At 37.4% G+C, this 26,427-nt stretch overlaps 1 protein-coding gene across 1 annotated transcript in view; it reads right to left on the bottom strand.

Annotated features, from left to right (window-relative positions):
- Nucleotides 1-12,696: 12,696 nt before the first annotated feature.
- The window catches only part of LOC134536910 (teneurin-m), a 489,518-nt gene continuing 475,787 nt past the window's right edge, over nt 12,697-26,427 (bottom strand). Inside the window, 5 exon segments of the mRNA XM_063376990.1 lie at nt 12,697-16,733; nt 18,702-18,957; nt 21,168-21,648; nt 21,650-22,768; nt 23,832-24,009. Of these exon segments, the coding sequence (XP_063233060.1) occupies nt 16,091-16,733; nt 18,702-18,957; nt 21,168-21,648; nt 21,650-22,768; nt 23,832-24,009 (2,677 nt within the window). The 3' untranslated portion in view covers nt 12,697-16,090.

Here is a 26,427-nt window from a genome sequence, read left to right as displayed (position 1 = left end):
GAATGTCAGAGAAATTCCGTTCTACTAGATTTTGGAACAGTTCTGGGGCATTGGAAGTTCCGTAGGGTAACCTTAGGTACTTATATGTGCCGTAAGGACTGGAGAAGCAACATTTAAGGGAGGATTCCTCATAGAGTTGGATTTGATGAAACCCTTCTCGTAAATCAAAGACAGAGAATAGTTTTTTGCCTGCTAGTTGCTCACCTATCTCCCTAACCTTAGGTACAGTATGGCACTGTCTGAGTATTCCCTTGTTTAAATCTGAAGGGTCAAGGCACAATCGAATCTTCCCATTTGGCTTTTCTGTGATTACAAGGTTGCTTATCCACGCCCTTTCGTCAACATCATCCACCCGCTCTATCACCTTCTTTGCTACCAACCTAGCAAGTTCGTCCTTAAGCAATTTGCGTAAAGCTACCGGTACCCTTTAACTTAACACGTGTTGGTTCTACTTTAAATTGTTGATTGATTTGACGGAACATGTTTAAAGGCAGTACACTAACCTGGGCTCCAGTATCAAGTTTTACCTTCACTTGTGTGTTTTCGACCTTGATGGTTTCATGCCACTCATTTGGGTACATCAGGTTACTCCTGTTGTGCCCCCTTTTAGATTCCACGACATTCACACACATTTTTACACTATAACAATACAATGAGTCGTCTGAACTTTCAGAGTCACCAGTCTCTATTACTTGCACTGATTTTACCCTGCAAGAGTTGGCAAAGTGATTGAGTTTACCACACTTCGCACACTTTCTACCATAGGCAGGGCATGCCCTGGGTCCATGTTTGGATTGGCATCGCCCACACTGAAAGTCACTGTCTTGACTCTTGTGCCCTTTTGCACGAGACTTTTCCCTGTACCTACATTCTTTTATTGAGTTCACCAGCAAACTTGCATTTTCTTCACTTGTTTTGTGGATGTGTTTGGCTTGCAGTCTGCTTTGTTCACACACACGACAATGTGCTGCAGCTTTTTCTAAGGTTAAGTTGTCCATACGGAGCATGGCTTCCGGTGTGCCCTTGTCCCGTATTCCGTGCACGACTCGGTCTCGTAGCATCTTGTCTTCGGCGCTTTCCCGTTCGTTGGTATTCTGTTCTGCATTTCTTCCTTCAGCTGTCGCACTGTTGTAGTTGCAGTTCGTCACCAACTGACGCAATGAGGTTAGGAAATGTTCAAAGCTCTCCCCTTCTTCCTGCACCCTCTGGTTAATCACATAGCGCTCAAACACTTCATTCACCCTGGGGTTAACATACCGCTCAATTGCCTCTTTTACCTTTTTGTACACCCGTCTGTCCTCTTCCGGGATATTGAGTGACGCAAGAATGTGGGCCGACGCACTTCCCACCATGTTCCTAAGGAGGGATATTTTAACTTTATCACTCGCCTCGTCTTGCCCTGTGCTGACGAGATAGTCTTCAAATTCGGCTTCCCAGTATTTCCAGTCATTGTAGACAGTTTTCCCTTGCAGATCTAAATCTGGTGGGAGTTTAACACCCCCGCCAGTCGCCATTGTCTCACTTGTGGTTGTGGGCATAAGCTTTTCTTCTTTTTTCCCCTCACGATCCTGACGACTGCGCCATGTTGTATTTCATTAATGAATAACAATGCATCATGTGTTCGTACACAACCTTTATTCACTGTGACAACTTAGTACAAACTCAGTCACTCACATACGACTTATTAGGCCGCCATATTGTCTGCCTCTTGCTAACTTCCCAGCATGCAACATACATAGCATCCTATACTTTTAATTCCTTTGATAACTGGCAGCAGTAATATAAACATATAAAAAAAAAAAGCACAACTGTGTGTACTTTTCACCACCCTTCCCCAGAGATATATCAGAGGAAAAAGACACTCAGAGAAAAGCCTTCTTGTCGCCGTATCTGTGATAACTGTAACCTGAAGCAAACACTAATCAGCATCGCCCGCTGGAAAGTGTCCCATATTGCCAACCCGATTATCTGACACTCGTACCCTGCATGTTGCGGGTAATACATATAAAAGAGGTTCTAATAAACATTAGGGGCGAACAACTTAATTTCAAACACCTTACATGACAGGTGCTAGGGTGAGGGCAGACGCTGGGCCCTGGGCGATTACCCGGGTCGCCCTGCCCTGGATCCGCCCCTGAACAGAGGTAGAGAATTACCGGGCGTGATAAATAATATATCAGAAACACCGATACCTGTTTATGCTGGTGATGACGGCACGGAGGATGTGTACCTTGTCGCTTCCTGGGACCGCTACTGCTCTGATACAAAATTATCAGATACTTGTAACTAGGTACATTACTGTATCAGTATCAGGTTGGAACAGATACCGAAAATTGCTTTAAGATTTGTTTAAGAATTTGAAATGGGGAGGGGGAGAGTTTAAGGTTTCCCTTTATCTACCCCTGTGTACACTCCTGATAAGATTAATTAAATAGAAATTAGTAGTCATGTTGTCAACTGATAATACATGAGACCTGAGTCCTAAAGAGTATAATTTACTGTCTTATTTCTTTCTAGTTACCTAGTTAAATACAAGCTGGACATTACCATTCTTCAGTGAGCAATTTGAATCTAAATTTATAACTGTCTGGTCAGATTGTTTTTGGTAGATACTGCCACCTATTGAGTATTGAAGAATTTATAATACCTCTTCTTCATTTCTGATTGCCTGGTAGAATAAACGTGAAAAGACTAGTTTTTTTTTTTGGTTACCAAGTTCTTCTATTATTGTTGCAAAGTTCTGCCATCTGTTGGAAATTATAGAATTAAGAATACCTCTTTCTGATTTATGATTCCCTGGTAGAATAAAGGTGAAAAGGCTAGTTTTTTTCACCAAGTTTTATTATTGTTACTGAGATGCCATCTTTTGGAAATTATAGAATTAAGAATACCTCTTTCACATTTATGATTGCCTGGTAGAATAAAGGTGAAAAGGCTAGTTTATTTTACCAAGTTTTATTAGTTGCTGAGTTGCCATCTTTTGGAAATTATAGAATTAAGAATACCTCTTTCTCATTTATGATTCCCTGGTAGAATAAAGGTGAAAAGGCCAGTTTATTTACCAAGTTTTATTATTGTTGCTGAGTTGCCATCTTTTGGAAATTATAGAATTAAGAATACCTCTTTCTCATTTATGATTCCCTGGTAGAATAAAGGTGAAAAGGCTAGTTTTTTTTCACCAAGTTTTATTATTGTTGCTGAGTTGCCATCTTTTGGAAATTATAGAATTAAGAATACCTCTTTCCCATTTATGATTCCCTGGTAGAATAAAGGTGAAAAGGCTAGTTTTTTTTTACCAAGTTTTATTATTGTTGCTGAGTTGACATCTTTTGGAAATTATAGAATTAAGAATACCTCTTTCTCATTTATGAATCCCTGGTAGAATAAAGGTGAAAAGGCTAGTTTTTTTTCACCAAGTTTTATTATTGTTGCTGAGTTGCCATCTTTTGGAAATTATAGAATTAAGAATACCTCTTTCCCATTTATGATTCCCTGGTAGAATAAAGGTGAAAAGGCTAGTTTTTTTTACCAAGTTTTATTATTGTTGCTGAGTTGCCATCTTTTGGAAATTTTAGAATTAAGAATACCTCTTTCTGATTTATGATTTCCTGGTAGAATAAAGGTGAAAAGGCTAGTTTTTTTCACCAAGTTTTATTATTGTTGCAGAGTTGCCATCTTTTGGAAATTATAGAATTAAGAATACCTCTTTCGCATTTATGAATCCCTGGTAGAATAAAGGTGAAAAGGCTAGTTTATTTACCAAGTTTTATTATTGTTGCAGAGTTGCCATCTTTTGGAAATTATAGAATTAAGAATACCTCTTTCTCATTTATGAATCCCTGGTAGAATAACGGTGAAAAGGCTAGTTTTTTTTTCACCAAGTTTTATTATTGTTGCAGAGTTGCCATCTTTTGGAAATTATAGAATTAAGAATACCTCTTTCGCATTTATGAATCCCTGGTAGAATAAAGGTGAAAAGGCTAGTTTATTTACCAAGTTTTATTATTGTTGCAGAGTTGCCATCTTTTGGAAATTATAGAATTAAGAATACCTCTTTCTCATTTATGAATCCCTGGTAGAATAACGGTGAAAAGGCTAGTTTTTTTTTCACCAAGTTTTATTATTGTTGCTGAGTTGCCATCTTTTGGAAATTATAGAATTAAGAATACCTCTTTGTTATTTATGATTCCCTGGTAGAATAAAGGTGAAAATGCTAGCTTTTTACCTAGTTTTATTATTGTTGCTGAGTTGCCATCTTTTGGAAGTTATAGAAATAAGAATACCTCTTTCTTATTTATGATTACCTGGTAGAAAAGATGAAAAACAAAGTTTTTGACGTTTGGTTGAGATTTATGATTTTTTTAGTTTGTGAAACAAATATTATTAAGGGTTTTTAACTGTTTCATTGAATGCTATTAATATTTTTCATTTCTTGTAAATTATTTTGTTTTTGACTCTTGAAACCTAGATTTAGATTCGAAAGGTCCATTCAAAATACTTTTGGGTACTTGGATTCAAAAAAATTGGGATTTGACCCATAATTAGTTACAATTTAAGTGATATACACTGATTTCAATTACAATAATGTTCACAGTCTTTCAGTTTTTTTTCATTAGGTTTTTACCACCAAAATTATCACTATATAGGCAATATTTACACTTTATAGAAAGTAAATATTTAATTTCCTTTAATATTTATTTTGTTTAATTACATTTTATTCCGTATGTTTATATTTGTAATCATTGATTAATTCAGACTGTAAATTTCTTTGGTTATCGTTTTGTCTATGTATTACTCTATGTTAATTTTTATTTTAAAATATTGTCAAGGCTAGCATAGCAGTATTTTTTGAAACCACTATTAATTTAAAGATGATCACGTCAGTAATGGTTAGTAATTTTACTAGTTTTGTTTTATCAACAAACTAAAGAAAATCGTTTACTAGTGACGGGAAAAATATTCTTTAGAACGAATTGAGACTTGATTAAGACAACAGCTAGAACGCAACGATTTTGACATTAATTTAGAATTGAATATTTATAGAGGATTGAAAATGTTTATTAATGCCAATATTGACTGAGATTTTGAAGGAAATAATAATTTTAATCGACGAAGATAAGACTCAGAAGTCAAGATTTTAAATAATCACTTAAGAAGAGAAGTCGACAAATATCCATGTTCAAGAGATCGTCAAATGACTTTAATTTGCTTTGAAACTACGAAGAATAAATGCAGTTTACAATTCCGAAGAAAGAAGAATCCTGTCGAAGATTGAAAAGTCGCAGTTCGAGCCCGGGAAGGATGACCGTCGCGCAGTCCAGCCCAGTTGCAGCCCATAGTCTGAAGGATGTAGTCGTGACGGCGCGTATTCCTGCCGCACGCTAGAGAACGGAGGAGCAACACCAAGTTCGCAGTCCTGGATGAGTCGAACCAAGGATTCTCCGAGAACCTACACGTCTCGTGGGTATCCTGCAGCAAAGTTTGGTCCCTTACCCCATCACCCGAAGACTTGCTGAATATAGAAGTACCCTAACGAATTACAATTTAAACAAGACGAACATTTTTGCAGAACTAGAATCTTTTATATTATAGAGCATATTCTTTGTACAGAAAAACCGATTAACTTGTTCATCTTTAGATTTACAAATCAAATTCCGGAATCGCGATCCCGAACTAGATAATATTAGCTAGTATAGATGGAATTTGATATTGGAAGAACGTATTGCTATTTTGGTTGACTGGTACTGCAAGTTACGTACCCAGTAGTCCACGCTCTACCGGACTGAAGTTAGTTAAAATAAATAACATCCAAATAATTAACATTTGATTGTAAAGAATTGTTAGATGCTTTGAAGTTGAGAGTAAGTTTATTTATATAAAGTGTGATTTTGTGCATGTCAAAGTGTATTGTCACCGTCTTCACAAACATTACACACCAATATAAATATTACATTTGAATTTGTTTACACGTTATTACAAGGTCTAGTCACGATATTAGTATTTAACATACTTTTGACACACTTTACTTTGACTTTCAGACACAAGATCCTAGATACAATTCTTAAAACTGAGAGAGGTAGGCTAGAGAAACCAAAATTATTAAATACATTAAATAATTTCAATATTTACACTAGCTGACTCTACAACACATTGTGTGTAGTTTATTTTACCTACTTGTCAGAAAATTAAAATATAGCTTTTGAAACTTCAACCTTATGTGAAACTGGCTTAATCAAAAGTGTTCCAATAAGAAAACTTCTACTGTTATATAATCTTAAACTTATGTCAGCTAAACAAAAAAATTCAAACCATTTATTCAATTAAATGTATCCCCACTGCTAACAAATTAGATAGGTTTGGTAGATCCAATTACATGGTTTCTTGTTATGACACATATGTGAAATATGCCACAATATGTGTAAGTTTTATGTTTACAGACTAACAAAATTAAAATTTTTACACCAAATTTGTATAAATATAAAACCATGAATTCTTGGCTCTGAATGAATGTTGAAGCAGTAGATCAACACAACTAACTATGCTTGGTATGCACATATTGTTGCATACATTTGAATGCTTTTTGACGGTAAAGAGAAAATCAGCTATTTTTTTAATGACCAAATCAACTTTTAAGTACATAAAACCGTATCTTGGCTCTATTTGTGGCATATGGTTTAAAAAAATTTGTTCTGGGGGAAGACACTCCAAGATGCCTGTTTCATTTTTAGGTGTGCCCATTGAATGATGATGCTGTATTTCTGAAGTTTATGTTTCTTGTGACGTCAGGGATCAACTCTTGCCGGAAGCAAGTTACGACTCAGGAACTAGGGTGACTGCCAAAAAAAAAAAGTGGGCAAGAAGATAGAGCAGATCTATCCACATCTATACTTTGAGTTGAAGAGCGTGCACTATCTCTATGAATTAGGACACTGCCTTTGCTTAACCTGTAAAATATTTTTGTCGCTAGGAGGGATAGGTCTTTGAAAGCTAGCATCTCTGTTGAGGAAGAATGTTTAGCTTTAACCATAATATATATTTTAGTTAATTAATATTTTGTAACCTTGAGATGCAATCTCATTGGTTGCCATTTTTACGTTTTCATGCATTGTGGAAGCAGCTGAGACGTGGTAGTAAAATGTCCCAGGAAATCCGTCTCCGTTTAATGATCATTCTCCATTTCCATATCATTGCAGAATGGGCCTAATTCAAAATCATGAAAACTCATTTGAAAGCAAAAGGTATTGACCAGAGTTTTGAATTATATGCTTGTAACAATTAAATACTTCCTTTCTCATTATTATTTTTATTTTTCATAGAAAACTGGAAAAAAATGGTATAAAAATTGCAAAGGTGTGGCGTTGGAACCTGGGCATTTGCCCTGCCCTGGAGCCACCAATGTTAGTCATAAAGTTGTTTTTCCTATCGTTGAAAGTCCGAAAATTGTTTATAATGAATTTGTTTGTGCTAAAGTTGTTTATCCTAAAATCAGTAGTAACACTTTAATTTTTGAAAACAATCTTTGGTCACAGATTTTGTTTGTCCTGAAGTCATTAATTCAGGGTTCTTACAGGAACTTACAATTAACTTTCAAGGACTTTCCAAGGACTTTTCAAGGACTGTACAATAATTTTTCAAGGACCACAGTAAAAATAAATTATATTAGCTACATCAAATTTTTACTTAAGTAAGTCAAATTAAGTTTAGTTTCGCAACATTTCTATTTCTGCTTTTGTATTTTTAGTATGTTAAGTATGTTTTTCTACTAAATTTAATCCCTACCTAAAAACCTACGTAACATTCACACAATACCTTAGTGATTTTTATATTCTTCTAACTTCTCACATAACTGTCTGTTTACTTCAGCAAGGGATGCAGATTTTTCTTTGGCTGTTCTTCGAAGGCTGTTGGACTTTGACACCATGGTTAAACTACCGGTTGCTTCCGCCTGTTCAGAGAACCTATCAGCTGATTTTGTGAGTTCACAAATATCTGCTTCGATTCTTTGTTTCTTGGTCTTGAGTTCATCTATTTCATCTGTGATATTTTTTCGTTTTAACTTCTGCTGTTCTGTTTCTTTCTTGCGCCTTTTCTCTTCCAAAAAGCTTTGCCATTTTTGGCGTGCGCTTGCTGCTGAAGCTATCAGATCATTTGTAATGTTTACATTTGAGACACCACCAACAGATGTAACATGCTGACAAATGATTCTCTGCGAAATTACTGTACGGTCATGCATGTTTTCTACTTCAATTTGCCTGTTAACTGAGAAACCTCTCTCAACAGAGGCTTGTCCATGTGACAAAATCAGCAGCATTTTCATCACACACCATAATCCTACGTAGTTGGAACTAGAGTTTGCACTACCAAATAACAATGAATCCAAACGGTCAGCTTCAGGTTTGAAATTTCGAAACTGTGATGACGAACCAAACTCCAGAATAAAATCTTTGTAAGCTGAAAGTAATGCACCGCAGTCTGTTTCTTCAACTCGCCCTGCATCTACCAAAATTTTCAATACTAATGAAAACCGGGTAGTGAAAATTTTTTGGTCATTCATTTCTCTAGGGTCCAAACAACTGAGGTTCCTAACAACAGAATATTGTAAAGGACACTTGTTCAACAACTTTTTCACAATTTCCAAGAGAAAATCACGACATTCCATTCGTAACTGTATAATGTCACGATCCTTGCTTACATTCTTGTGAACCAAATCTTTTACTCTATTTTCTGCAGCAAATCCTAAATAGACTTTGGTTGCTGGCAAATGGTTTTCTTTCTTTGCAACTTCAACTCTGACAAGTTTGCCACAAGAATTTGCATTCTTCATATCATCTTTGATAAACCTTTCCATTAGGCTTCGCAGCAATTTCAACATATCTTTCCCTAAAAATGGCAGAACTGGCTTATCAGTTTGATATGCTATCAAAAATGGTTCCACTTCTTTGGCAATTGACGGAAATACTAGCAGTTTTACAGGCGTGAGTGGGTCAGCTGCCGCTTCTTTGATGGTCATGAAAGATTTGGTGTTGGGGTTGGGAACATTTTTGTCTGTTACAGACTTTACATACTTGAGCATATGAGGCCACATTTCAATAGCACGAGCTGCAACTATCGAATTCTCTATCCACCTAACAGCACAAAATTTTAAAGGAAAAAGAGTACTACTGGTCACATTCACATAATCTTCCCTCCTAGCTGGAGAGTCCTTAAAAAGATAATACATACTTGACAAAATTCTCTCCACATCCCAGGTAGATGAAACTGATCCATACTTAAATGCACCATGAATTATGTGTAACCCACAACTGCCAGTTTGTATCACTGTTTTATTTGTGTCTTTCTTCAGTTGATCACAAACCATGTCGTAAAATTTCCAATTGACATTTGGACCATCCATGGAGAGCTGCAGTAAAGGCATGCTGGGAAGAAAAATTTCAGAACTGAGTTTTTCATACGAACTAAACATGTCTTCTGCAGTTGCATGTCCCAAGAAACTAAAGTGCATATAGCATGAGACGACTTTGTCGGTATCCCAATATCTAATATGGTAATCCAATTGCTTCTGATGAAGTTTTCGGTTAACACTCTCGTCAAAAAGCAGAACATACGAATCTTCCTTTCGAATTTGTTCCATGAGTAAGGACCTAAAATAAGGTGCTATCCCAAAACAACACATATAGGCACACTTTGTTTCTCCCAACGAAAAGCCTTTGGCAACACTGCTATCAGGAAACATTTGTCTGAACAAGGGCCCAATATCCTCACAGGACTTGTATGAATAATGGTTACTGCATACTTTAAGGGCCCACAGAATTTCTGCTTTTAAAGTGTCCTGGCCAGTAATAAAAGAACTAATCAGGCCTACCTGCTGATCTTGAGAATTCTGGATATCTGGTTTCACGGCTGCTAAACTTGTAGATTGGCCATCTTGTGAAGGCTGTTTACCACCGAGATATACTTGTATTCCAAGTTTTGGCTTCTCACTTGCCAGAGCGACATGTTTCTTCTCACCCATATGACTCGTTAACGCCGATACACCCATGTTACTGATATCGAAAACACTACTACATAAAACACATTTGGCTTTATTTCTGCCAGTCGATTTTTGTAGCCATTTACTGAATTTTGGGTTACGTAACCACAAATCGTTAAAAGTACAGTTTCCAGGCATTTTGAGAAAAAATGTTAACAGTATCTCTCAAGTTGCATAGGTACATAAAAACACCAAAAGCACTATCAAACACGTTGAAGGAAAATAATAAGAGAAAGTGTGAAAAAATGTAGTTTTTACATACGACAGCCGCAAAAATTAAATCAAAATGCAAACAAATAGGCTATTTGATGCAAATATCAAAGCCGGCAAAAAAATCTTTTCGCAACTCGTAGGAAGTATAAACTAAAAACGAAGTCGGAACTGATATTAAAACATTTCTAGAAATAACACTTTTCCCTTTCCAATCACTCCGACAATGCCATACAATTACAGAAGCATGTAAATCCGGAAAAAGTACAAAGCAAAACCACCATCTTGCATCTAACTTCTTTTGTTTGTACCACATTTACCATACTATACCATATTTATCCTGCATAAATTTTAAAAATCGATACCACAACTACCACGCGATACCACATTTACTCTTGTGTACCAAACTATATCCAATAACACAGTTACGCAAAGCATTATTACGCACCATAACCGATAAATGTCGTTGCCAATAGAACACGAGAAATTCCCAAATCCATTTTTTTTTTACGAAAATTCACTCGGTTATCGTCTGTTCACGTCAAGCAAATTATATTCTAGAAATAAGAAACAAATTATGGTTTTGTATTCCTAAGCTAGGATTTTAACGATGGGAAACTAACTGGAATATTATGTTACCTGAAAATTCAAGGACTTTCCAAGGACTGGATTGAATTCAAGGACTTTTCAAGACCTTTTAAGGACATGGTAAAAGTTCCAGGACATTCCAGGACCGTACGAACCCTGTTAATTATATAAATAAAACAGTTTCTTTCCCCCTGATTTATGGAACAATTTACTTGTATTCAATATCCACAGCGACTTACCACCTTCTTAAACACATCCTAGAGTATCTGGATAAAGGTAGTGAAGTATTTGGCATTTTTTGTGATTTATCAAAAGCATTTGATTCTGTACATCATGGAAATTTAATAAGAAAAATGGAAAATTATGGTATAAGAGGTATTGCCATTAAACTACTCTCATCATACTTAAAAAATCGAAAGCAAAGGGTTTACCTAAAAGAAGATACTATGGAAGTAACATCATATTGGGATACAATTAAAACTGGAGTTCCAAAAGGAAGTATACTTGGGCCGCTACTCTTTCTTCTGTACATAAATGACCTTCCTTCTCAAAAAATAAATGGAAAGATGATACTCTTTGCTGATGATACAAATATTGTTATAACAGCCCCGAATAACACCGAATTAAATGCGTTAGCCGTAAACACTCTAGATAACATGGAATCTTGGTTTAAAGAAAACAGACTAAAACTAAATCTGAATAAAACAAACTTCCTACACTTCAAGAGAAACACAGTGTTCAATCCCACACACACTTCTTACACTTATAACGGTCAACTAATAGAGGAAAAAAATTCAACAAAATTTTTAGGTTTTGAAATAGACACCCACCTAAACTGGCACTCGCATATACACAACACTGTTAAAAGACTAACCCGTGCTTGTTATGGTCTTAGGGTGATTCGAATGTTATTGTCTAAAGACTATGTAAGATCTGCATATTTTGCAAATTTTCATTCCATTATGAGTTACGGCATGGAACTTTGGGGACACACAGCAGAAGGAAACAGAATATTTAAGCTTCAGAAAAAAGCAATTCGACTAATTTCCTTTTCGAAACCATCATCATCCTGTAGACACCTATTTCAAGATCTCAAAATTATACCTTTTTACTGTCAATATTTTATCCAGCTAATGATTTTAATGAAAGATAACATACATCTACACAAAACAAATAGTGACATACACCCGTATCAAACAAGAACTACACTCAACCTCAGAATACCATCTCACTCCACCAGCCAATATGCCAAAAACTGTAATTATGTGGGAATCTGCTTATATAATAGTCTACCTCGGCATGTTAAAAATATTAATAATAAAAAATTGTTTGCAATAGAGTTAAAAAAAATAGCTGAAAAACAGTTTTTTTATTCTTTCAAAGATGTAGAAGACTATATAAAAATAAAAAATAATAGCAAAGATTTTATAGGGTAAATTCAATCCCACTTGTAATGTATGTTAACTAATAAGTAAAATGTAATTGTATATTATTATTATATTTTTTTTATGTGAAATTGTATGTTTTTGTTTTTTGTGAAATTATATATTTTGTGCTTTTGTTTTTTGTGAAATTGTATATATTTTTTTTTTTTGTGAAACTTTATATGTATATATATATTATTTTTTTTTTTTCCTATATGTACTTGACATGTATCATACCCCAGAAATGGGGTCAAAGGATATGAAAATAAAAAAACCCAGCTTACACAAAGTGTTACAACTGAAATATCAAAAGGTCTTGATGCACAGAGAAAAAAAAAATTATTTTGTACAGTTCAATTTTCAAGAAGAGACGTGTGCTATTTCATTTTTAACTTTTTTTCCCAGTGGAATAGGGTATAGGAATGGAAAAAAAAAAACATTCAGTTTGTAGTAAACACTGTTTTACGTTCATGGTTTTAATTAATAATTAGGTCTATGTACATTTGGTATTCAGGAGTTGGTATCCCAACTGAATGGACACGCTACTTTTAAGTTTAAGTTTATGGGTTTTTTATCATGGGTTTCAGGTAAAATAAATACAGTAGGAGTATAGGAAATCATGATTTTTTTTACAGTGAAACCCATATGTTTTACAAATAACTTAAGGCCTCCGCTTAAGTCATTTATCGTCCAAAGACCTATAAACAGTGAGAATTGCACAATATTTCTTTCTTAAAATACAAACAAGAGCTATCAGTTCGTAAGTATTGCTTTCTTTTTTTTTAATCAGGTAAAAACCTTTGGAAAAATATGTCTCCCTGTGGCACTTTCCCCCCCAACAATTTTACTTTCTTTAAAACAAATTCACATAAATAAACAACAGTGAACTACAGAACTGTCAAGTGTCTTATTCATTATTCTAATTCACATCTCTCCACAGTTGGTTAGACACGGGTATTTTGATGCTGCTATTTAATCACTTTATACATTATTTTATGTTTATTATTTCCAAAACTAAAGCTTTGTTTCTATAGTAACAATTAACTTTGCATCTGTACATCATTGTAGGTACTAAAAAGAAATTAAAATTCCAAACATGTGTGTAAAGTTCACTGTAGTACATGTCTGAAAAAAAGTTGATGAATCGAATTGAAATACTCCCACACAAATATCCAGAACATTTGAATTTACAAAGTACACAGGAGAAACATGATTACTTTGAAAACATCATAAAATATAGTATTAAATAGATCTTTACACACATATTTATAAAATAAACTTTCATAAGCTAAAAATATTTCCTTTTTTTTATGTAAAGAAAATTACTCTTCTATATATTTTACAATTTTTAAAACTCTAATGAAATGTGTACAAATATACAGTGAGGTTGTAGCATTGTTTAAGCACCAAGGATAGAAGCTTCGTGTTAAAAAATTAACCATAACATACACTATGAAGCTAAAAATATCATCAGATTTATTTTTATTGTAGCTATATTCTTAAAGGAAAAAAAGAAAAGAAAACATTCACTAAGCTCTACTGAGATCCAAAACTTAACATTTTGCAACTGACATCGTACCGAGGTTGACTGGTAATGTGTTTGTTAGTTTCCCATTCAGAACAAAGCCATTAAAAAGAAAATTATTTTAAGTATTAACTAATCATTTTCATTCAAAGCTTTTCTTTTTTTTTCTTTTCAAAAACAAAATTATATACACTTATAATTTGCTGTAAATATTAAACAATACCCTTTTCTGGCTACTATTGCAATGCAAAATCACAGACATAGAGAGTTTAATCGCCCTAGAAAAACTCAGTTCAGTTCAGACAAAGCACACAAGGAACGGTTTTTCTGTCTGTGACGCTCTTTTCTAGCATTATGTACACACACTCGTCTCTAGACATTTCTGCTAAGAGAGACAATGTTTTCACATGAGTATTCACACAAACTACTGGCCGCTTTGCGTTCAAAGTTCTACAGGTGTTACAAATTCGTAATAGAAAAAAAAAATCACCATTTCTCTTTCTATTGTTTTTTTTTGTTTTCACTTCACTACGTCACTCATTCTATTGGTAAAAAAACACATTCCCCTGACACATGCACTCATTTCTGAAACAGATGACAATGTCAATTTACTGTATTGGATTAAATACAATAGGCTATTATTTTTTTTATATAGTCAACAACCTATATCTGTTAAAAAAAAAATTACTAATTTCTGTTTGCAGAAATTTTTTTTGTAATAATGCTGTAGCCAAAAATTCATGTTAAATTTTACATTTTTAAAAAATAAAATGCACTGCAAAATTTAGTCCAAACTGTGAGACAATGCTCAGAAAGTGGAAGGCCACAAAGTTGTAAGGGCATATCTATGTAAAAAGTGATAAGAGGAGGAAGGGAAAGAGGTTTAACAGGTTCATCAAAATATTGCAAAAGTAAACTCTACAACATGTTAAAGGTAACACAGCAATATTTCTGAAATAGCATCTTCATATTGCAGTGTGTGTAGTATTCTGTGCGCTAGCATTTGGTGTGTGTTAGCAGTTAAGGGAGTAATCTTGGAGGAATAGGTATTGTGTACACTTGATTATAGGTTGGTATGATTTTTTTTTTTTTTGGTGGTGCAGCCAGTATTAATGGAGGGATTAGATGCAAAGTGCTGTTGGAGCGTACAGAGTAGTAGCATATTGTTTGTCTCAAGTTATCACTTTCAGTATCTAACTTTATCCTAAAGTATCTTCCTGCCTGTAGTTCAGATTATACAAGTAAAATGTTCTGTATTTGAGCCAATACAGTACAGCATAGAATCATGATCAACTATTTATTCTGTTTCCAAATGGTGATTTCGGTTAAATTAGTACCTTTCAATGATCCTGCATTTTCCGATCACACAGAACATATAACTAAAACGTCCTATATTTTTCCACAAAGCTAGTGAGTAGGCCTCTGCAACATGTTATGTAGGTTAACAAAAAAATTATCTTTCATCATCATTCAACCTTGCAGCATGGCCAGGAAATTTAAGCTGTAACATCGTAGGAAGAATGCAAAACTTTTTTTTTATCTCGCACGTTTAAAAATGGCACGTCATGATAATTATATCTCACAAAATACATTCTTAGAAAACACCACGCCATTACTCCTCATCTACAGTATCAGTCGAAAACTGTACCCTGATTTGGGCAAGAAAAAAACTCTTCCCTCATTACTGATAATGTTTGTCTATTGCCTCAGAAACACAAACACTAGCTCCAAAATATAATCTGCTACTTTCCTACTCTGTTACTGCCAGCCATTTTCTCTAGGATCATCCTTTGTCCATGATGAAAACTGTAATGATACAACACAAGTTCTTCGCTGTCAAAACTGAAGCGTCAGAAGGGGGGTGAAAAAAAAAAAGTTTCTGAAAAAGCAGCCGTTCGACAGTCACGGGAACGACGGCATGACTAGTCTTGCTTCGCTGTCACTTTGGCCTTAAAAGAAATAAGAACGTTAAACGAAACCGACGACCACGGCTTTTGAAGAACCTACCATCTTGCGGCGCGTTCGACTGTCAGGCCGGACTCAGCGGACCTACTTACACACACACACGCATTCTCTCGAGAAACATTCGGGCGTCGGTGGCCGCCTCGCTTCTGGGAGGTCGACCGCTCCGCTCCGAGTCGAGAGCGGAAATCCCCGGCTGACAGTTGCGTGCGGGCTCAGCGGATCGTCGTCGGGGGGAAATCGCACGGGGCGAACGCAACGTACCGACGTGCTAGGCACGGGTCGCAGATCCTGGCTTCACAAGGGGGGGGGGGAGGGGGGGGAGGGGAGGGGGTAGGTGTCTCAGCGGGATCACGAGTCGTGCCGGTGCAGCCGCGACCGCCGGCCCCCGCTCTTCCTCCGCTTGCGGCGGGCGTCGCGCCGGAAGGCCACGTTGCCCGGGTCGTCGGCCAGCTGCGGGTACCGGTGGACGCCGTGGACGTCGGCGCCCTCGTAGCCGTCGACGCCGCCGCGGGCCAGGAGCTCCTCGCGCTCCTCGTCGCTCCACTCGCCGCGGCCGGGGAACCCCGCCGCCACCAGCTGCTTCTCCAGCTCCCAGGCGCGCTCGACGGCGCGCTTGCGGGCGTGCTTGAGCACCCGCCGGAGCTCCTGCCCCGGGTCGGCGCCATACCGCACGAACACCGCCGCGTCGGGCCCGCGCAGCCGGAGCTCCTTCCCCGTGCCGCCGTGCTCCGCCGCGTCGTGCGCCGACACGTTGAACATGCCGCCCAGCCGGCGCAGCTCCTCCTGGTCGTCGCGGATCTTGAGCGCGTTGTCCTTGACGAAGTAGAAGGCGTCCTGGCCGTGCAGGCTGAGGCGCAGGTCCAGGAAGTGCGAGTTGTTGAAGACGGACGTGACGACGTCCTGCACCACGCCGTTCACGCCGTCCACCACGCTGACGATCGCCCGCCCGTCCAGGCGCGAGATGAGGACGCCTTCGCCGAACACCGCTCGCCTGCGGGGCAGCGGGAACAGACGCTCGACGTTCTGTGGAATCTATAGACCGTCTCACACTTAGTTTGCAGTACAGGGCACATGGCAACTACTGTTGCCAGATTCAACTCAACCGGTTTGTGAACATTAAAAATCTTGATATGTATATCATCATTACTCATAAAGTCATAAAGTTTCAAAAAATTTTATTTTACTATTTTTGTATTTTTCTAAGACTATTGGACTGTATTTTTCAAGTTGCAGTCATTCCAACAGAAAAAAAAAAATTATATTCAAAACTCCAATTATTATTATTTTACAGGAGAAACTATTTTTTGGCATTCCATAAAATTGTGCTATACACAAAAAAAATAATTTAATTTTAAAAGGAATAAAATTCTTTTGTGGCAAAAAAAAAGTTAAATACAAGTTAGCGTCTTTCAGTTACATCTCAATTAGAAGTGGAAATGAATACAATCAGATGATGCTCTTGATGAAATACAACAGGAAAACGTATTTCAAAAACTTTCATTCCAAATTTTATTTAAAATACAAGGTTTTAGATACATTTAAGAAAAACATAATTTTTATAATACAAACTTGTGTCTAAAAATGTTGTGCTCTATGGCGTATATCTGGGAATAGAGCACAACGTTAATGGCAGAAATCATGCATTCGAAAGAGAGAGTCATTAAAATGCAAACTGAAAACCACAGATGAGACTCGCTACAGTTACCAACACACCACATCATCAGACTTGACATATAATTATAAAAAGTTAACTTAATTTTTTTTATAATGGCCACAGCTTCCAATACAGATATATTATAGTTTTATAATCGACAAACTACATGACATGTATTTGGACCACTATTGAAGTCAATATTTGTGTGCTGGTTCAACCAAATACATTAGATACTAATACAGAACAGTTTCATGATTTTTGGGTGAAAAATCTGCCAATGTTATCACACCAATCCGGTAGATGGCAGCATGTGAGTGTGCAGTATTTTAACATTGTATTTGTTTAAAATGTACAATAGCAACTTTTACCTATATAAGAAATACCTTTATCTTTTCTAAGCAAACAACTTTTTTTATTGTTGTATAAATTTGTTGTAAAAATGAACCTTTAGTGCGCTTCAAATTTCAAAGTCATTTTTTGCACATAAAGTGTTGTCTGAGTTTAATTATATACAAAATGGTGCTATCATTTTATTAAGTATTTAAAATCAGTGTAGTATAAAACCACTGACCAAGTTTCAGACTGCTACCTTTGATGTTCCCCCAGATAAAGACACATAAGTTGCAAAAAACAAAAACAAAAAAAAACATCAAATCAAGAAATTCAAAATCAAAAAGTAAAACAATGAAATTAATTAGTTTTTGTAAGAAAAAACAGTATTACGAAAATAAAAAATAAAAAAAATTTCTTTTAATCCAAGTAACTAAACAACGCAGCAGGAGACAAGCTTTCGAAATTGTCCGAAAATTATTATTTTTTATTTACAGGTTAAAAAATGGATTAGTTTTTTTCCTAAGTGCAGATGATATTGAAAAAAAAAAAAAAAAAAAGCAAATACTTCTAATTATGTACAATGGATGAAAACAGATACACATCATTTTAATCAGGGAAAAACTAACCAATGAAAATTGAGATGTTTTTTAAAATTATCCAAAACTTCACATTTTTATCTAACACCCCCCCCCCCCCCCTTTCCCAACCCGGCCAATTATATTAACCCTTTGAGGCACACAGAAATATATTAAAAATAAATTAGAATCTATTGTGTAACTTTATAAGGAAAAATTAAAGCAGCCAATGTTGCTTGTTCTTGTTAGGATCACCAGATAGCAGCACAAGGCTTACTCACGCGAGGTATTTCGGCGATAACACTGGAACATTGCAAATAGTAACATATTTATAAAGTGGTATCAGAGAAATACCACTACGAACAAAAGGGGGACGCTCCAGGTAGGGGGAATGTACCTGTAGGCCACTCGCGGCAGGAGGTTCCTGGTCTTGGGCTCCATCTTCAGCAGGGGCTTCGGGACGAACCCCAGCTCGCGGAAGTTCCGGTTCACCTTGTCGACGGTGCACTGCAGGCCCGAGGTGACGCCGAAGTCGGGCGACAGCTGCGGGGAGGTGACGGCCGCCCTCGGCCGGTGGACGGCGCGCGCCGTGTACGACGAGCCCAGCATGTCGTCCACGTCGTAGCCGTACAGCTTCAGCCAGCTCGGCAGGTCTGCAAGGCAAGCGTCGTCGCGCGTTTCCAAGTCATGATTCTGTACGTAAGTCATGATAGTTCTAAGTTACGTTTCTAGGCTGCGATAGTTCTAAGTTGTGTGTTTCTAAGTTATGATTCTGTACGTTGAAACATTTCTAAGTTGTTTGTTTTGAAAGTCGTGATGGTACTAAATTACAAAAATTTCTAAGCTGTGATAGTTCTAAGTTGTGTGTTTCTAAGTCATGATTTTGTACGTTGAAACATTTCTAAGCTGTTTGTTTTGAAAGTCGTGATGGTTCTGAATTACAAAAATTTCTAAGTTGTGTGTTTCTAAGTCATGATTTTGTACGTTGAAACATTTATAAGTCGTTTTTTTTAAAGTCGTGATGGTTCTAAGTTACAAAAATTTCTAAGCTGCAATAGTTCTAAGTTGCGTGTTTTGAAAGTCATGATGGTTCCAAATTACAAAAATTTCTAAGCTGTGATAGTTCTAAGTTGTGTGTTTCTAAGTAATGATTCTGTACATTGAAACATTTCTAAGTTGTTTGTTTTTTAAAAGTCGTAATGGTTCTAAATTACAAAAATTTTCAAGCTGTGATAGTTCTAAGTTGTGTGTTTCTAAGTTATGATTTTGTACGTTGAAACATTTCTAAGTTGTTTGTTTTGAAAGTCATGATGGTTCTAAATCACAAAAATTTCTAAGCTGTGATAGTTCTCAGTTGTGTGTTTCTAAGTTTTGATTTTGTATGTTAAAACATTACAAAGTTGTTTGTTTTGAAAGTCATGATGGTTCTAAGTTACAAAAATTTCTAAGCTGTGATAGTTCTAAGTTTTGTGTTTCTAAGTTATGATTCGGTACGTTGAAACATTTCTAAGTCATTTGTTTTGAAAGTCGTGATGGTTCTAAGTTACAAAAAATTCTAAGCTGTGATAGTTATAAGTTGTGTGTTTCTAAGTCATGATTCTGTACGTTGAAACATTTCTAAGTTGTTTGTTTTGAAAGTCATGATGGTTCTAAATTACAAAAATTTCCAAGCTGTGATAGTTCTAAGTTATGAGTTTCTAAGTACGTGTGGACAGCGGATAGGGTTCAGTGTTTTTGTCGGGTGGTCAGATCGCTTGCCTCCCTGACATGGAGATTTACGGGTTCGATTTCCCTGCGGGTTCGGACCCGGATTTTTCACAACGTGGGAAACTTGGCAGACGTTGCTGCGAGCCACAGAGTTGCCTCTGGGCACTTCCTATCAATCATTCCATCGATTCTTATCCCCCCTCATACTCTCTGATGACATCAATGTCCACAATATTCATTCATTCATTTATTTATTCAATGTAGTCAAACTTTTCATTCTGTGCCATGATGAAAGCTCTTGTGCTTCAAAAAAAATCATGCCTTACTTTACGAACTCACTTTTTTTCTAACAACTGTCTCATATTTGTAGTTGGTTGGACTAAAGAAATTACATACTCTCTGTATGCCTTTATAACTATCAATACCTACACATCCTAAACATGTAAGCTTTTTATTTTATTTCTGCTCATTTATATTTTATTCCAGGCTTGTGAGGTATAGATTTCGATCCTAAGAAACATTTTAAGCATCAAATTCGAGATTCAGATTGGAGAAAATATGGATTCAAAACATCGCTAAAAAACACCTTTCAAAACAGAAATCTTAACATTCACAGTTTCATGCTACCTTCAAAAAAAAAATACCTATTAATAAATACCTTTAAAAACATTTTCACATCCCCTACTATTTACATTTTCCTGTCTTTCACCTCATCAGTGTATCTGTGGCCCAATTTAATCATAATGCAGTATAAATTTCCCTCTTTTCATATTTTACTGCATATTTTTTCTTACTTTATGTCTGGTTCCTTAAAAAATGTAAATTAATTATGTTTCAATATGCAGACAATTTTTTTCCTGATAATGCCTTAAATAAATTGGGGCTAATTGATTTATTTATTTTGTTATGTGAAATTAATGATCAGTAGTTTAAAATTTCCCATGAAAACTTTAACTATTTTCTTTTAGGGAAGCAACATTGTGATTAGTTTTGCCACATACCAAAGCATGCAAACCATATGTCAACTTCAGTAGGTACGATGAAGTGTAAACAATTGGCATACATAATATGCAATGTAATTTTTTCTAAATTAATTTTATTAACAATCTTTAAATTTATTTAAGTATGTACTCTACGAATGAAAATGTATAGGTACCTGTCATGTATGTGACATTACTCTTCGGATTGATCGGATCGTTGTTTTGGAATCTATAAATGAAGACATCAGTGGGTGCTGTAAGCTGATTGGCCAGCTCCTCCCAGGCAGGCGTCATCCACTGGCCCACTGTCGGATCGTACAGCCGTTTGTCCAAGTACACTAAGCCGGTGTTGGGATCTAACAACCCGCCGTGGAAGTCCACAGGGAGGTAGAAATCCGGGTTGGAATCCTTCGTCACTTTTCCGAAGGGTGTCCGGCGTATCTCCTTTATGATGTTCCCGTTGGTGTCGAACAGTGCGAGAGGCGAGCCGTTCTGGTCCGACGCCACGTAGAACCGCTGCTCCGACGTCTCGACCGTGATGAGGACCCGGCGCTCGTCGTAGAGCAGCCGGAACGTCCGGCCGGCCTTCGGGAAGTGGACGTGGGTGATGAGATCCGGGCTGCTGGGGTCGGCGTACAGGAACTGGGTCACGTTCCCCGCGCTCGTCGTGCCACGAGACGAGCCGCCCCCGGTCGTCGTAGAAGTACCACGTCTGGAACTTGTCACGCTCGAAGGCGTGGGTCAGCTGGGCCCGGGAGTTGTAGCGGTACTTCTGCTCGCCGCGCCTCACCACGAAGCCGCGCCCGTCGTAGCTGTTGAACTCCACGTCACCGTACTGCACCACCCGGTCACCGCTGTCGTACCCCAGGGATATCTTCTCCCCCTGCTCCACCACCCCGATCACGTTCCCGTTCTCGTCGTACACGTACTTCCAGTTGCTGGTGCCCGAGACCTCCAGGATGTGGCCGTCCGCGTTGTAGGTGACGCGGTCCAGGAGGGTCGCCCGCCCGATCAGCAGCTTCTGCGTCTTGATCCGGTTGCGCTTGTCGTACTCCAGCTCCAGCCGGAACACGTCGAACGACTTGATGTTGATGAGCACCGTCTTCACTCGGCCGTGGCCGTCGTGGTCCGTTATGGTGAAGAACTGCTTGCCGGTGTCCTGCATCACGGACCGGTTGAACGTGTTGCGGTAGATGCGGAGGTCGCTCACGCCCTCCAAGACGCCCAGGTTCTGGTCGTACTTGACCCGCTGCTGCGGCAGCTGCTTGCCGTCCACCTCCACGTCGATGCCCGAAATCCTGGCGTTGCCGTCGTACTGGAAGCGGTAGTGGGCGTCGTCGAGGCCGCTGGCGCTGCCGAACTTGAGCTTCTCCTCCTTGACGATGCCCGCGTGGTACTTGAACTCGCGCTTCAGCTCGAAGCCGGGCTCGGCCACGTCCACCGCCTTCACCAGCTCCGTGTCCTCCTGGTAGGTGTAGCGGGTGGAGGAGAACCCGGCCAGCACCGTCTCCAGCTTCCCCGTCTGGTCGTACACGTACGACACCTTCCCCGACTGGTGCGGGTACGCCTTGGCCAGGATCTGGCCGTCGTCGTCGTACAGGATCTCGTAGGGGTGGCGGTTCATGGGCGAGAAGTACTGGTACTTGAAGAACCCCAGCGACGTCTGCAGGGAGAAGGCGTGGATGTGGCCCCTGGGGGTGGTCAGCGACTGCAGCGCCCCCGCCTCGTCGTACTGCAGCAGGTAGTCGCTGCCTCGCGGAGTTGTCACCTTCAGCGGCTGCAGCAGATCAACACAATCTCTTCATTGTACATATGAGCAGTGGCGTAGCCAGGATTTGTGTATGGGGGGTGTTAAAGAAGCATGGCCCCCCCTTAATTAAAGCGGGGGGTCGGGAAAATTTTGATTTTAATATGTAAAATAGTGCTATTTTAGCAGTTTTCGGTTCTTAAATTAAAATATTGCAATGGTAAAAATTTTATTAATTTTAATATGAAATTTGTTTGAGTGATGAATAAGAAATGAATTAAAGATTTGGTGCTAAGGGGGGGGGGGGGGGGGGGTTTAACCCCTTAACCCCCCCCCCCCCCCCGGCTACGCCCCTGCATATGAGTGCAATAATTCAGTATCAATTATATTCAAATTACAGTAGAATTTACTGACTAATCTCAAATTTAAATAAACATAATAAGTAATTTGTTAGTTAAACCAGAGACAAATCTTCTTTATACTTTGCATGCACCCAATTTACTATGTATAGTATTTATCATCAATATATATTATGTTATGTAAATCCTTGAAAACAAAATTTGAATATATTTATCATGCTTGGCATTGTTTTAAAGAATCTTGCATAAAATTTTCCAAGTTTTATATTTATAAGTGTGTATTTGCACCATGAGAAAACATGAATTTGCTTGTTACCAAGGTTAGATGTTACACATCGCTGGAGAGTATTGAAATAATTGCTCAAAATTTTTTTAATAGGTTCGTAAGGGACAAATAATGTAATTATTTTCAACTACACCAGTTCTAATGTTTGAATTTCTGAATTTAATTTCCTTATTTTTCATCAAATATTTTTTTTTTGTCAAATATTAAGTATTTTTTAATTCAAATATATCTGATAGTATGTATTTGACAATTATATCGGCCAATCTCAATCCATTTGAAATGAATCCAAATTAACATTCATTGGGTACTCGGATATTCGTTTAAATCGACAATTTTCTTTCGAATGACTTCCAATAAAGGGAACTTTTCGTCTAGATCAAAAACGAATCCTCATGATGTTTCCATTGTGAGCTGCGTCACTAGCTCGCAGCCAGAGATGCCGACTCACCAGACTGCTGAACATGTCCTTGAAGGTGTAGATCATCGCGGAGCCGTCCCCGTAGCGGATCTCCGACAGCCGGCCGGCTCTGTCGAAGGCGTAACTCTCTTGGAGGTCTCCCCACTTCCAGCTGGTGAGGCGGCTGAAGCGGTCGTACTCCAGCTCCACGCCGGCAAATATGCCATTCCTGCGGGAGGGGAACGTTTTCCGATCACGAAAAAGACATTCTGCCTGAAACGCTGGTACTACACTCCAACGAGACACACCAGTTTTAAACTATGCTATGCATGAATTCAGTTATGCGTCACACTAACTTCATAGAGACAAAGAAAAGCCCCCAAATATCACAGTGAATACAACATAATTTACGTACTACCTCTTAGGCCCGTTCCACAATGATGCGAAAATGTAAAAACTCAAAACGGATCATTGTGCCGCAAGATACAAGATAAATACGTTTCACTATCCATCTGCCACTTCCACAATGCATGGTAAACAAGGAGACTGAAATTCACGGTTATGAAAAATTAATATATTTTAAAAACTTTTGAGATAGGTTACAAAAAATTAACACGGTCAGGATTAACATGTTTACTAAAATATATCACAAAAATGACAGAACACTGGTTATTCTTGTATGTACTTGAAATAATTTTAACTGTATTATAATCTTACACAAGTATGGATACCACCGCAGCAGTCAAATACTTGTCTTCTATTAGTCGCACAGAGTCACGTAAATTGAAAATTGATGGATTGCCGAGCTTATCCATACGGGTCCGCATTCACATATGCGCCATTATAGATACTCTGTACCGAGATATGTCTCCTTTTACACCTTTTACACCTTTTACATGATCCGTCTACGCTTCCATGGCATTGTATAATGGGCCTTAATGAACAATATGTAATACTATTAACCTTTGATTATAATTTTTCAATTATTAAAATTTTATACATATGTATGTGTGTGTGTGCACGCACGCGCACTTGAAATAATACAAAATTATTTATTGTGTGTAGATGAAACAATGTCCTTCCAATGGTTACATAGTAGGTTTTTTTTTTTAATTGGTTCAGTGAGATATGGTCAGAAGAATATGCTCAACTTGTTAGACTGATTTTCTATTTCATATGAAACTAATTCAAACAGTAGGTATCCAGCCTGTAGAACACTAAACAGATATTGAACTTAAGTACATTAAGATATGTCTCAGTTGAAGGTGTGTCCTTCAAACCAATAAGTTCAGAGCTAAGTAATCTGTGTAAAGCTCTTTCAGTTTCAAGGTTAGAACTGTGTATCCATTCTTATATTTTTGTACTGAACGTCTATTTGCCCATGATTTTGGTCAACTTTACATGTCATTAATAAAAAAAATAAGGTTTGACGAGATGAAAACTAATGGACATCAATTAAATACCACAAGGTTCAATATAGCACGCAGAGCTAATTATTTCATTTACCTATTACTAGAGACCTGAAAAAAGTGGGGTTATTTTTTCTCAAAAGTGGTGTTATTTTCCCCAAAATTCGTGATATAAAAGCGAGGTTATTTTATTTAAAATTTATTTTTAATTTGACATCGTGGATGTTTCAAATGAAGTATTCTAAGTATTCTGAAGTATGTCTGATTATTTGATTAAACAAGTGTTAAGTATTTTTACTTTTGAATACATATGCTGATAACACACAATTGCATAGAAAATAACAAATTTAAATCATCATTTAACAAAGTAATACTTACTGAATACAAGAAATTTCACTAAAGGAATTTTGTCATAGAGCACTTTAAAAATGGAAAGGCTAGTAAAAGGGTAGGCCTAGACCTACGATGCTAAATCATTTTATTGCATTAGGATTTATTTTTACATTCATTCTGCATTCAAAGAAACTAAATAAGTTAGTGTCAATGTTTGTGGGGTAAAAAAAAGTAACATAACCTAAAATGCTACAGAAAAAGTAAGTTGGGCCTATTTACTCTAATACCACAGTAGAGTGGCCTATTAACATCAAGGAAATTAATTCACACACTTTTTGAAAAAAATTGCGATGTCATATTTTTGTACTTTGAGTTTTGTCTACTTCGAAGCAGTAAAAATACTAAATAAAGTAGGCCTACAAGTTACCAACTTGCCACCATATTTTTACTAAATAGGCTTAAGTTACATTATATTACTTTACTAAACACGTGTGTATCACAAATATAATAAATATTTGGTGAGTAATTCGCCGAAATAATTTTAGGAAACACTTTTAATATTGCAGGTAAGTTGTGAACAGATCGAGGTGGTGTTTTCACACATTGCAAAATGCAAAAAAAGAAACGGAGGAGGGTGGGGAATGAGTTGAGTTATACCCAGCCTCGTGAAAGAAAAAAAAAATTATGCCTTCAGCTTATCAATGTGTATGGACATTGGCATTATTTTTATTAAAACAGTGAGTTTTACCGACTCTCCGACATGGTTAGGCCTATGCACTGTAGGATCTAACAATACGATATTTAATGACCAAGAATTAATAAAAACAGAAGAGCTTAACTCAGAATGCATCGGGGAAAAATCCTACCTTCAACGAACTCATTTAACCATGACTTTAAATGTGGGA

The sequence above is a fragment of the Bacillus rossius genome, chromosome 11 (genome assembly GCF_032445375.1).
Source record: "Bacillus rossius redtenbacheri isolate Brsri chromosome 11, Brsri_v3, whole genome shotgun sequence".
NCBI lineage: Eukaryota > Metazoa > Arthropoda > Insecta > Phasmatodea > Bacillidae > Bacillus > Bacillus rossius.
The sequence above is the reverse complement of the archived record's forward strand: the minus strand, read 5'-3'. Positions and strand labels throughout refer to the sequence as shown.